This window comes from Coffea arabica, chromosome 2c, assembly GCF_036785885.1.
Source record: "Coffea arabica cultivar ET-39 chromosome 2c, Coffea Arabica ET-39 HiFi, whole genome shotgun sequence".
Classification (NCBI taxonomy): domain Eukaryota; kingdom Viridiplantae; phylum Streptophyta; class Magnoliopsida; order Gentianales; family Rubiaceae; genus Coffea; species Coffea arabica.
The window spans coordinates 8,991,887-9,005,092 of record NC_092312.1 but is presented as its reverse complement, the minus strand read 5'-3'; the positions used below and the strand labels follow the sequence as shown (position 1 = coordinate 9,005,092).

At 38.2% G+C, this 13,206-nt stretch overlaps 2 protein-coding genes across 6 annotated transcripts; one reads left to right on the top strand and one right to left on the bottom strand.

Moving 5' to 3' along the window:
* The first annotated feature begins 2,151 nt into the window (after positions 1–2,151).
* Positions 2,152–4,646, top strand: LOC113723848 (probable CoA ligase CCL5). Its single transcript, XM_027246816.2, has 4 exons — positions 2,152–3,636; positions 3,749–3,816; positions 3,934–4,036; positions 4,119–4,646. Exons 1-4 carry the CDS (start codon positions 2,218–2,220, stop codon positions 4,242–4,244), a joined length of 1,716 nt encoding a protein of 571 aa, XP_027102617.2. The 5' UTR covers positions 2,152–2,217; the 3' UTR covers positions 4,245–4,646.
* Positions 4,647–5,528: 882 nt separating this feature from the next.
* Positions 5,529–12,946, bottom strand: LOC113725750 (acyl-CoA-binding domain-containing protein 4-like). Of its 5 annotated transcripts, none has more exons than XM_027249098.2 (15): positions 12,728–12,946; positions 11,850–12,080; positions 11,559–11,703; positions 11,214–11,291; positions 11,016–11,135; positions 10,773–10,839; positions 10,614–10,675; positions 10,286–10,425; positions 10,080–10,206; positions 9,252–9,366; positions 9,079–9,167; positions 8,281–8,364; positions 6,411–6,731; positions 6,272–6,331; positions 5,529–6,056 (listed from the first exon to the last, which is right to left on the bottom strand). In XM_027249098.2, exons 3-15 carry the CDS (start codon positions 11,652–11,654, stop codon positions 5,892–5,894), a joined length of 1,524 nt encoding a protein of 507 aa, XP_027104899.1. In that variant the 5' UTR covers positions 11,655–11,703; positions 11,850–12,080; positions 12,728–12,946; the 3' UTR covers positions 5,529–5,891. The 5 variants fall into 5 exon arrangements, with proteins under 5 accessions (XP_027104899.1, XP_071930247.1, XP_027104898.1 ...); XM_072074146.1 differs by having other exon boundaries at positions 11,850–12,050; XM_027249097.2 differs by lacking the exon at positions 11,850–12,080.
* Positions 12,947–13,206: the final 260 nt, after the last annotated feature.

Genomic DNA, 13,206 nt, shown 5'->3' with positions numbered 1-13,206 from the left:
GGATGCGTGGAACAAAAATGAGGGAGCCTTTCTGGGGATTGAAAGGAAAGCGAAGACGAGTGGATTAAGAAGAATGAGGCCGTGCATATGACACTTGTCATTACTATCCCATCCCTACAATCTTCCTGTTGGAGGTTTCGCCAAAGCACAGTCGGAGCGGATTAGAGGCTCCTACAATTATCACGAAAAACTGCACCATGCAGGTGTAGGCAATTACCCGACAAATGTAAACATTACATCAATAAGTGTAGATGTCAAAATAAATAACTTTCCAAAAAACATAACAAATCTTCTTTCCTTATATTTGTGTTAAAAATTTAGAAAATATTGTTTATGCTCTCATTTTTATTAATAAGAGCTTTTTTTAAGAGCACTCGTTAACACACCCAACATTCATTCACCTAACCTATTGTATATATACACATATTAATAATTATTATTCTCCTTTGCATTTATATGCTTTTCCTATTCAATATGGCTTACCTTCCTTTGTATTTATTTATTTTTTCTAATTAATCTTATAAGTTTAAAAATATAACACCGAAAATATATTTTAAGAAGTGTCCTATGTTCACCCGTTAGACTGACCGACACTCTTACTATCATTTTGATTATACAGTTTTCATTTATTAGATTGTATGATTTAACACTTTCACTATCATTTTAATCATATAGTTTCATTTATTGGACTATATGATAAAATAAATGATGGGAGTGCAATTAACAAAAATATAGTGTAAATATGATAATATTTTGCAAAATTTATTGTACTTTTACGTGTTATTGTGTCAGTGCCTATATTTGTTATACCATTCTCTAAATTACGCAATGCAGTTCCCACCCTCAATTGTAAAAAGCCAGTGGTCCGGGTTGGATCGGATCCCCGGAGGCAGGGAAAGCAACAAAGGCTCATGGGCCCCAAAGGAGGGGGAGAGGCTTGTGGATTGTTTGCAGAATGGAGACGGTATTGTCCCAAGGGCCCAACTGGACATTAGAGGCTCTGATTTTATTCTCCTCTGCTAAGTGGATATCATCTGCTAAGTGGATACTTTGAATTGTCGTATGGTTTGGGTTTGCATTTTGTAAGGACGTAAAAGCCTTAAAAGAGAAAGTGAGTGTGGTCACGACGACCGGTGTTCCACACCAGAAAAATATTGAAGTTAAAGTCGAGGATGGGCCTAAGGGTTCCTTCAACTGCTTTACTAAATAGGTTGATACGTTCCGATACATTTGATAAAATCCGAGAAGCCGAGTCCTTGTGCTTTTGTTCATTTGTCAGCGTGTTTAATCTCCAGTTTACCGAAAACAATACCACTTTCCTTGAGGCCGAGTCCATGTTCCTACTTCCTAGAGGTTAAGTTGCAGAAGAAAATGTTTTGGCGAATTTTTGACAATCATGTTGAATTCCTACGCTAAACAAGATTATCCCACATATGCTGATCGACTAGTGAATGTGTGAACTGCAATACTTTCCAGTACAAAGTGTTTTTCTTGCAAAGTTAGCAGCAGCTTCTCATTCTTCCTCTAGACTAAGGCGATGTCAACACAAGAAATTCTCATGACCAACTCATCTAAGCAATTTGTTAGCATAAATTGGAATGAAAAGAACAAGGTGCAGTAGTTCAGGCGACCTGTCCAATTTAACCGCAGAGAAAAATAGAACATCTATCTACAGGCGAAAGGTGAAGGTATCTAACTCTGTTGCAAAAAACAACAGTAAGGTGTCAATCACAGTCTCCATCTATTAATCCAACAACTTTGCAGATCACAAACATATATGGACAGCTGTTCTAAACCAATGCGCGTGATTCAAGCATAAGGCGGCAAAAACAAGTTCCCAACCCTCATGTCACGTACGATGGCGACGTTAACAGGACCGTGTTTTAAGATGAAGAAATTCCTTTGTTGTGCCGTTTTATAGCTGTTAATGGCTGCAAAGCTGTGAAATCCCAACTGATGGTTAAGATGAGGATGCTACAATTTCCATGACTTGGTCGAATAAAAATTGTTAGCCGGCGAGCATACAAACAACTCTTACATGCATCCAGAAGCTAACGGGTTTAACAATAAGGAAAATCCAAGCCCTGACAAAGTCGCAACCAACTAAATTGACTTGTTAATTTGCCTAAATATTTAAGGGATTTATATAACTATAGATGCATAAACAACTTTTCAAGATTAAGTTAACGTAATCAGCCTTGGCCATTTTTTGCAGCCATGTCAAGTGAAGAAGGATGGATAGCTCCCTTTGAAGAAGAACTGGCAGCTAGTCATCCGTCATCGACTTTACAAAGAGGTGGATTCGATCCACAAGCTGGAATCTACCATTCATTACACAAACTCAAAGGGACTAATCAGAAGATCCCAATTAGGCCTAATCTTGATACAGCAGCATTTGTTCTATCACAGTTCCCACCTGCTGGCCAAGCTGAGAAACTCGTTGCGCTCATTGATTCAGCTACTAACCAGAGAGTCACGTACGCTCAACTCAAACTATCCATCTACAAATTGGCCACAGGGCTGTACCATGGACTTGGGGTGAAGAAGGGTGATGTTATCTTTGTCCTGTCACCAAACTCTCTTTTGTATCCAACCATATGTCTTGCAGTACTCTCTATTGGGGCGGTCCTAACCACAGCCAACCCGCTCAACACTGCATCAGAAATTGCAAAACAAGTAAGGGACTCGGGTACAAACCTTGCCATTTCCACCCCAGAAGAGGCGGATAAGCTGCTTCCAACCGGAGTGCCTACCCTCCTCACTTCGCGTAGTAAAGATGGTGTTGCACTTTCAGTTGAGGAGTTGATTGATTGCTGTGAGCCTCTAGAATTACCATCAGCTCGGCCAGCTCTTTCGGACACTGCTGTCATACTTTACTCTTCAGGGACTACTGGAGCAAGCAAGGGTGTAGAAATAACCCACTCAAATTTGATGTCCATTGTGATACTCCTCAGGTGGTCTGCAGAAGTGTCATCATCTCTGGATGATGTGTTTTTGTGCTTCCTCCCCATGTTTCATGTCTATGGCCTTGCATTTTTTGCTCTGGGGTTGCTTGCTTGTGGAACGACTAATGTGGTAATGCAGAAATTTGATTTCCAAGAAATGCTGGAAGCAATTCAAATTCACAAAGTCAATAACATTCCGGCAGTTCCACCAGTGATACTTGCCCTGGTTAAGTACGACCAAGGTGGTTATGACCTGTCATCCTTGCGAAGAGTCGGATCTGGGGCTGCCCCGTTGAGCAAAGAAGTTACTGATGGGTTTAGAAAGAAGTTTCCTGGGGTGGAGATGAGGCAAGGCTATGGACTGACTGAAAGCTGCGGTGCAGCTACATTCTTTGTGTCAGATGAACAAGCTAAGACCCATTCAGGCTCATGCGGACAATTGATTCCGAGCTTTACTGCCAAGGTGGTGGATGTCGAGACTGGCGTGGCACTGCCACCGTTCAGAAAAGGAGAACTGTGGTTTAAAAGCCCAGCAGTGATGAAAGGATATCTGGGGAACCAGGAAGCTACGGCTGCAACAATTAATGCAGATGGGTGGCTGCAAACAGGAGACCTGGGTTATTTTGATGAGGATGGCTGTTTATACATAGTTGATCGGGTAAAGGAGCTTATCAAGCATAACGGTTATCAGGTACAAAGAGTTGATTTAAAAAAAAAATTCAATTGCTAGAGAAATACCAGCTAATGGGAGTAAAATCAACTGCACTAAAGACCAGGAAGAATTGATCCACGTTCAAATGCAGGTAGCTCCGGCAGAGTTGGAAGCGACGCTTTTGAGCCACACTGATATACTGGATGCAGCAGTTGTGCCGTATGTTTCACTTTCACCTGAAATTTAAGCATATTACATGTTTCCACAGGCCAAACCAACTTGCACCCAGGCCCCAGATATACACAAGTGCTTTCTAATGATTAAAGAAACATGCAGGCTAGACGATGAAGAAGCTGGACAGATTCCAATTGCGTATGTGGTAAAAGCAGCTAATTCTGAACTCACAGAAGATCAGGTCATTCAATTTGTTGCTAGCCAGGTTAGTGCAAGTCTATTAATGAATGGTTTCTTATTCACTACGAAAATATTATTATTCCTAAAGCCAAGCCCATGTATACCAGGTTGCCCCATACAAGAAAGTTAGAAAAGTGAGTTTCATCGATGCCATACCAAAGTCAGCAGCAGGAAAAATTCTGCGGAAGGATCTTGTTGCACAAGGAAAACAGAAATTTGTATCCAGATTATAATGAATCTCACTTGATGTTCTTGCTGGATCAAACCTTCTTTCTCATTCTGTGTATTACCTATGCGAAGAGAAAGAGGACGTAAAACATGTCTCGGCCTCATCACTTAGAAGCACTTTTATTAGCACAGGATGTACGCCACTGCGATAGCCTTGAGTTCCAGCTCTACTCATGAATGACCAAGCAGCATCTAACGTTGCAATGATGAGTAAGAAAAATAGAGAAAGGATGGTACAAGTGAGAAAAAGAAAGCAAAGTACTGATACATTGTAAGGTGTTACTTACAAGTTGAATAAGAAACATAAAAGAGTCGACAAATTAGCCAGAGAGTGCAAGGTTAGTACGTGTCTGAAACCTCATCATCAAGTATAAATTCGAAAGATTGTTTACATTATTCAATGTTAATTAATCCACCTACATTTGGATTAAAGTTCGACCTACGAAGTCACAATTCTCTGAAGATCTTGAAAGTTTCAAATACTTGATGATTCACGTAGAATGGCAAATAGCAAATCACGTGATTTGAGAAGAAAAAACATACCAGATTTTTTTCGATTGTAATTTTTTTGGGGTCAAATTTATTTATTTGCATCATCAACACATTTTTCAATCATCTTTTTATTTCATATATATCAAATCAAAAAAAGTGCTACAGTTTTTTTTTTTTTTTTTTTTTAAAAAAAAATTATCTCAAGTAATCTACCGTCCAGACACATTAGTATGTTCTTGCATGATTGTTTCACATTTTTCTGCTTAAATCATCTCCTAAGAGAGTGCGGATCAGGGAATCGATTTTTGCAACATTATACTAACAAATACAGGTCCCCTGCATATCGATTACATACTCACCGTATGTTGGAAACAACACATCGTAGAATCAATCTGAAGGTATCCCATCTCGTAAAAACGATAATTGGATTTAAAACTTGTGGCCTTTTCCACTATTAGGAAGAAAAAGAAGCAGTGTTACTAAAAATTGGCACACACATACTGAGAAAGAAGAGTCACTCAAACAGCAGGAAAACCAAAATAGAGGCATTTCAGCATGTAGAGAACTGACAGAACAATCAATCTTCAAATTTCTTTATCTTCTGACATCAAACATAACCACTCCACCAAATAATGCACAAAATCTGGGTTGAATCACCAATATGCAAGACAATAATGTCTTGAAACCAGGAGGGTCATGCACATCTGATCGGTTACAGAATAAAAGATTATTCAAGAGAAGCTGCAGGGTGAAGGTACGAGTACAACAGCAACGTTGGTGTCAAAAAAAAAAAAAAATTGAAGCCAATCGTGTGACTTTACATATCAAAAAGAAATAAATGCAAGTCATTGGAGGTGTAACTGCAGTAAATATTACATGAGGAAGGAAAATAAAAATGGAACCTTGATATCAAAAAGTTACATTCATGAAGATAAAATCGAAAGGTCCAACAAGGTAACTAGAACAATTAAATGAAACTAGATTGCCGCATCTTCGAGATACACGTCACTCCATGATCCTTCCCTGAGCTGTTAAATACTTCCCAAAGGAAGTGTATCAAGTTTCTTGCAACCGTGTTTATGGAGGATGACTTTCCTTCTGCAGGATGGACCGTTAGACTATATAGCGCTGACCTTAGATCAGAGTAGTACTACCCCAACTCATCCTGCAATCCACTTCCAAACACCAGAATTTTGTCTCTGGGCACTAGCGGCAGCAAGTTCCATTTCACGTTCAAATTCATCTTTCTGTTTCCTGAGTATTTGAACTTCCTCCTCTACCGGCTGCAATGACCCCAGATTCTTCTGTAGCTCAGCTATAAGTGCCTAGCACCCCATTAAACGTGAAGAGGAGAATTTCAACCGCTCATACAACAGAATAAAAAAGAAATTGCCTTAAGACAAGAACGGATAATTTTCTTGCCAACACGAGCATGAAGCACATGAGAGAGTAGAATAGAATTTAAGCCAGTAATATAATCAAGAGGAAACAGTTCTGAAAATAAAATTCAAGATGAATAAGAGAATAATAAATGTACAACCTCAAGTTTAGCACATCTTGATCTCTCATCCACAAGTTGACCTTGAACAGATTGGAGTTCCTGAAAAAAGTAGGACGGATCATATGCATGAGAATTAGCTGACTAACAAACACCAAGCAATTTCTAATGATGATCATACCTTTGACAACTCAGCATGAGTTCCATTAATTTCTTCAATCTTAGCCTTCAGAGAAGAGTTTTCTGATCTGACCTCTTTAAGGGATAACTCCAACAACCTTTTTTCTTCTCTAATTGAACTGATCTCGACTGAAAGATCCTGCTGGGAGTGATCCACCTGAATGACCTTGAAATTTGAATCTTCTCTTTCTGTCAAGTCTAACTTTTCAGATTTGGTCAAAGCATATGCAGCAGTAACAGAAGCTGCAGCAGCAGCAGCTGCTGGGGATTGGAATATTTTGGGAAGTAAATTGTCCTTCAGTTTAGGCCTCATAACAAAAACCTAGATTTCAAAGAGAAATGTGAACCGTTTAAGAAAGGTGTTGGAGGAACCAAGTCATCAGGCAAAAGAGAAAAATTGGTGCAGCTTAGCGACAAAGAAGAGAGTCCTGAGAGAGAGAGAGAGAGAGAGCGGGCAGAATTGTGTTATAGCAAGGCAATAAAAAATTTTGTTAAGAGAATTGTAGAAAAAGTGTTGATAATGTGTACAGAAAATGGAGCTTAAAATTCGCATAATGTCATGCAAGTTAATTCTGCCATTCCAGAAAATATAGGAATTCAAGATGGAGAGTTTTTAGCTCTAATATTCCATTGTTTTACCATGCATCTGGTATGCCCATGTATTTTACTATGTGATTGCACTTCACATTGTGCTAGTCATCGCAATGACAATATCCACCTTCAATTTTGAAATGATGTGACATGTACTCAACAATTGATAATAAGTTTATCCTCGATTCCAGGGCAACAGAATGCATCAGTACCTCAATGATTACATGTTTTTCTCACGTCTTGTATTGGCTACATTTCCTAAAGCATGCCATGAAGGTAGACAAAAAGACAACAGGGACCTATACAATTTCTTCCTTTGACCCTCAAATACTTTGATAATCGAGACACAAATCCCTGTGGCTCTAACTGAAAGGCTTTAGGTGCTCAAAGCCCCTAACACCCCCCCCCCCCCCAAAAAAAAGAGAGAGAGAGAGAGAGATGCAAAGATCATCACCCTAAGCAACCAGTCCAGAGCTTTCCCTTCACTCTCTCTTTTTTCTAATTTAACATCATTTAGTCACTTGCTTCACAACCAATTCAATAAGATTTCTGTAACTAAGTAGTTAATGACTACCTCACTATCTTCCCAAACATATTGACAGAACACCCTCTACAAGACGAAAAGACAAAACATCTATATCCCTTTGCTGCCTATGCCATCACTGAAGTTCAGAACTAAGCATCCAAGTGTTGAACCGAAACACTTGGTGTTTAAATACAACATCTGTTCAAGCTAGAGAGACAAACAAAGTTTTCTTCCCTTATCATATGAAGCCAAAAACTAAATCCCTCTTGATCTTATTTAATTCCTACAAAACATAATCCTCTCACTAAACTGTTTGCCACCCAAACATAACATTGTGATCAGCTACTGAAGTGCGTCTGCGTGTGTGTATATTGTGCCAGCTAAGGGACTTCTAAAGACACAACCAGCCAGTAGATCAACCACAGAAAAAAGATACCTACAAGAGCAGGGTCAGGTTTATATTCATCCATCAGACCACAATGGGAAAATAATCACATAAGTAACCCTTTTTTTTGGACTCATAAAGCTACATGTCAGTGGTCAAAATGTGTTGTTATACATAAGTTACATTTGGCGATCTAGTCAGTAATTAACATGAATAGAATGCTTTAGAGAATATTGCATACTTGGAGGACAACAAGCACCATCAAGTAGTAGTTACATCTAGGTGGAGATGAATTGCAAGCGACAAATCTCTACATCTTCGCAGACTAATGAAAGTAGCACACTATACAGACATGTATAGAGAAGATACCTCATTATTATATTTTCCATTATAACCACCAAAGGCAACCAAGAACTTCTTGGTGTCTAGCACTGCAGAGGAAACACTAAGGCCCTGTATTCAGAGTTGTGTCAACCATTAAGTGGTAACCAGATTATGGATTTAAAAAAAGAGACAGAGAGAGAAATATAGAAAGAATAAATGAATGAATGAAAAAAAATTTCCATGCTTGCAGCATGATTTCATCTAAAAATTTGAGCCTAATAACAAAAGGAAGCAAATTGAGCTGCAGATTGTGAGGTAAAAAAGAACAACATAATCACATGAGAGAAATAAAAACACTTGTACATGAATAGAAAGAGCAAGTTTCACTGAGAAATTTGCAGGCACCGTGTCTACTTGGTTGCCGAATGTGATAAATTATTAAGAAATTTAATTCTGATACTTTAATCAAACGACGTCACCAATAGAACTGCCTCCTTCCCCTTCAAGCAGGAAATTTTTCATGTCTGGAAAATGAAGTTTTACCACAGCATCATTCTTGAAGAAAAAAATAGATAGGTGGTTTTCAGTATCAAATATATAATCCACCAATTTACAAGAAATGTCAACTCATCACACAAACCCGAAGAGCATTCCCAGAAAACAACTCTCTTTAGTGATTTAGTTGCTATGACCCTAAAGCTAAAACTTTTCACTTTAAATAGCCAACACTCCAACTGCATAGAGACTTTCCGACAAAAGTGGGGAACCATTTACATTTTTTAGAAGTCAGCATCCGCAAATTCCAAAATTAACCAACAAGGATTTAAAGCAAAAGAAAGTAACCTCACTGGCTAGTGGCTCTCTCCCCTTTACACTTGTCAGCACTGACACAGCAAGCTTAGACATATCCAGCAAAAGAGTGTCTGGGGCACCTGCAACAGAAGTCCAAATAATCAGCAATGGTATGTGGAACTGCGGAAGGAAAACAAAGCGAGCCAAGAGTAATACATATATACCACTTCTATTATCTCCGCCACCAACTATATACCAATTCTCATCAAGGGTGACACCAGCATGACCAGCCCTCGGTCTCATCAGATCCCCATGAATTTGCGGTTGGGACCATTGCATCTGCAATATTGCAAGCAAGATGATATACTTTCTGATACATCCCAACATGCTCTAATTGGCAGCAATATTTAACTAGAAAATACCTAATTGCACCAAAGAGGAAAGAGCAAAAAAAAAGCATGGCAATATTTCCAAGCATATCCTTTTCAGACCTATCTAACCAACCCTAATGATAAAATACAATAAGCTGGAATAACAGAAGCCAGATATCTAACACAATTCTGAGTTGACTTCTTGCAACAAATATTGCAATTGTCAATCTGTGGTCACAGGTATTGAGTCTCACCCGAATGCAGACATGCCAAATAAATCTAAGCAGGTCATGGACACATCAATCAGTCTCATAGAACCAAAAAATTTGCTTCTAAATCCCAACGGTCAAGGAAAACACAGAGTGGCTTATGACTGACCCAATAAATAATGCAATCAATAAAAGACAAAATCAAACAACAACCATCAAGGAAGTTTTACATGAATATTCAAGTGATGAATTAAACATTAGATATGTGCCAGAATGCAACTATAGTAGTACAAAGAATGAAGAACAATTAAAATAGAGAAACCCTTATCCTTGAACACAACAGGTCAAAGGCATGCTGCTGCATCACATAAATTCTTAAAAAGTGTGTTGCCATGGAAAGCCAACTAGGCTTACAGCAAACAAGTATTTACATCTGAATGTGCTAAGAAATTCACAGACAAGGCACACTTACTGTTTCCAAGTCCAGCACATGGAGATCACTAAAAAAGACTGAATGAGAACAACCGCCAGAAATCAGAAGGTAGCGCTCTGTATGCAGTGCAGCTGCATGATCAAATCTTGGAGCTGGAGGTGTCTGCCTATCAAGATAGATACAAAGTGAAGGGAAACTCTTCTACAAGCATAATGACAGCAACTAGTAAACACTCAGACACATACGTAGTCTCCACAGAGCTCCAAGTCATGGTCTCCAAATCCAATATCTGAACATCATTGAGCAGTCTTCTATTCCTGTCTTCTCCGCCAAACATTACAAGCTTAGAGCCAACTAGTGTAACAGATTGCCCACCACGAGCTACCTGGAAACAGTATGCGCACAATGGGTCAAGAGTACCAAAAACTTAATCTAGGGTCCCCGCATGGAAAAAAGAACACCAAGTAAGACCCCTTTTCTCACTGACTGAGTTTGGTTGAAGGACAAAAATTTTTTGTAAAGAGTAAACGTGGGAACAAAATCCTGAAATAAGGCAGCAGAATATTCACTTACAGGAACCTTTCCATAGGTCTCTATGACACCACAATTATGTGTTTCAAGGTCGATAAAGTGCACTGCAAGAATTAATCAACTAGGCAATAAGTCCAAAAACATAAAAATGAAAACATCAGATTTTACTGCTCAGGACAAAATTGATCTCAAATAATAAACCTGTTACACCGTCAGAAACATGCTTTGAATGACCAGCAAGAAGCAACAGCTTGTTTTCCCACTTAATCTGCAAATGGAATGTAAAATGGTTGTATTATTTGTGAAAATGCACCACCACATTCTGAATGAACTAAAATCCATTCAAGCTTCAAAGTCAAAAAGTCAAATTGAATTAAAGTTGAAGTAGCGCAAAAAAAAAAAGATCAGAAGATCAAAAAGAATACTTTTAGGCCTATATCTCACCATACAGTGACCAGCGATTGCAGGAAGACCTTCAAACTTGATCCCATCATTCATCTTAACAGCATTAGATTCCAATTTCAACTTTATAGTGGACCATGTCAGACTTTTAAGGTCAAAAGCCTACAAAATAAATTAACTAATTCACAATGTGCAAGAAAAAAAGGCTTTGAAAATAAAATGAATGATCAAGATCAATACCTGGACATCAGATAAGTAGCGCCCATTACGGCTTCCACCACTAATATACAACTTCTCATCAACGACAGTTGCAGCATGCTAGAGGTGCAAGAAGGAAAGGGCATAGGAAGCAGATAAGACACTAGAACATAGATTACTGAACCATCAACAAGTCGCAATCTTGAGCAGGGTTTTGTGAGATAAATTTGGTTGTGAAATAAGGGAACTGAAGATACTATATTGTCACCACGACTTTGCCACAAAAAATTTAAGATTGCAGAGCCAGAGGTAAGAAAGAAGTAAGAAAACGAGATCAGTTTCCTTAAAGTCCAAGGACCTAAAGAGACTTCTAAACATTGACAGTACCTTGTAGCGAGCAGCAGGTCGTGGACCGGGCACTGGGACTGCTACCCATTGATCAAATGATACATGCAAATGCCAATTTTGATTATCTGTTCCCATAACAGCTTAACCCCTCTTCACCAGACTCAACAGAGTTTAGTACTGCAGACTGACGTAGCCACAAAATCAGAACAAAAATAAAAATAAAAAAAGTATCAGAAGAAAAGAAATAGCAAATGACACAAACTTAATATTGAAAAGGAAAACCAAAAAGATAATAAAATATAGTGCTAGAATGACAAAAGAACAAAGTACCAGACAAAACTGATAAGTCTGCTGCATAGAAATCCATCACAAGGAAACATTCTAGATCAAGTTCCCATAAATGATTGTCTGTTGAGAACATCGACTTCTTCTTTCCCATAACAAATTTAATTTGTGCATACAAATCTACATAACCTGTCTGAATTTAACCTCTTATACAGGTGTGGATCTCGATTTCCAGGAAAACCAGACCTCAAGAAACCCAATAAAGTACTTCAGTGCCTGGGCTAACAGTATACAAGTTAAAGTGACAAAAAAAAAAGGCAAACCAATACTAACAAAAGTAATCATAAGAGGCTATGAAGGAGGAATTAGATTGAGAATAAACCCAACAGGAATTGTTCAGATCCGGAACCGTGAAACTAGAGAAGGCTGCATTTGAGCTAAATGAGCAGGGATATAAATCCAACCAAAATGCGTGACATGAATGTGATATAAAGATCGTTTTTCTAACACTATACGTCGAGTCATTTGTTCCCTTTTGCCTAACAACACCAAGAATTAGCCGGGAATCAGAAAAGTTCAAAATTCTGAAGCAAATAAATACCCAATACAATTTCGAAGCAAATGTATTCATTCGCATCTTGGTTAGAGCAAGAAATTTACACTAAATACGTAAATCCCTTGATTGATTAAAAAAAAAAAAGTATAACTTCACACCGACATTTATTCAAACACGATCAAGACAAATGAATTTTGCATCTCAATCAGAACAGGAAAGTCAAAATAGACATTCATAAGTCAGATATAAAAGCATTCGTGCTGCACAAAGATGCAATAAGAAATAAAAGAACAAAAATACTTTGTCGAAAGGGAAGGCAAAAGAAATATAAGAAGAAAGGATCAATTGGTGTAATAAAAAAACTCACTCAGAATTTAGGGGTAGTTGGGGATCGGATGGATCTCCCGCCCCGAATTTGACGACGACGGCGGTAATCTGTCGGGGGCGACTTTTAGATTTAACGTCCACTTTACTTGTCAATGGGATTTCTTATACTACAGCTGGTTAGCGATGTCGTCGGGCCTAATAGATAAATAGCTGCACTACCGCATCTGTGCGTAACGGTTTGGTGCTGCCCTGCTGCTTTTCCTTATTATCGGGGTTAAGTATATTTTTTTCTTTTTTCTTTTTTTTTTTTTGGCTAACACAGAGTGTTGGAATTAGAGTTGTCACGGTGGATAATTCAAGATTAAGTAATTAGTGTAATTAGATCAATTTTTTAATTTTATTTAATAAATAGGTCAAAATGAATCACTCTAATCCACTTGAAATTTTACTCTTTTTTTTTTTTTTTGCATGTTCTATGAAAAGATATAATAACATTTTATTGTTATCAGATTGGTAGAA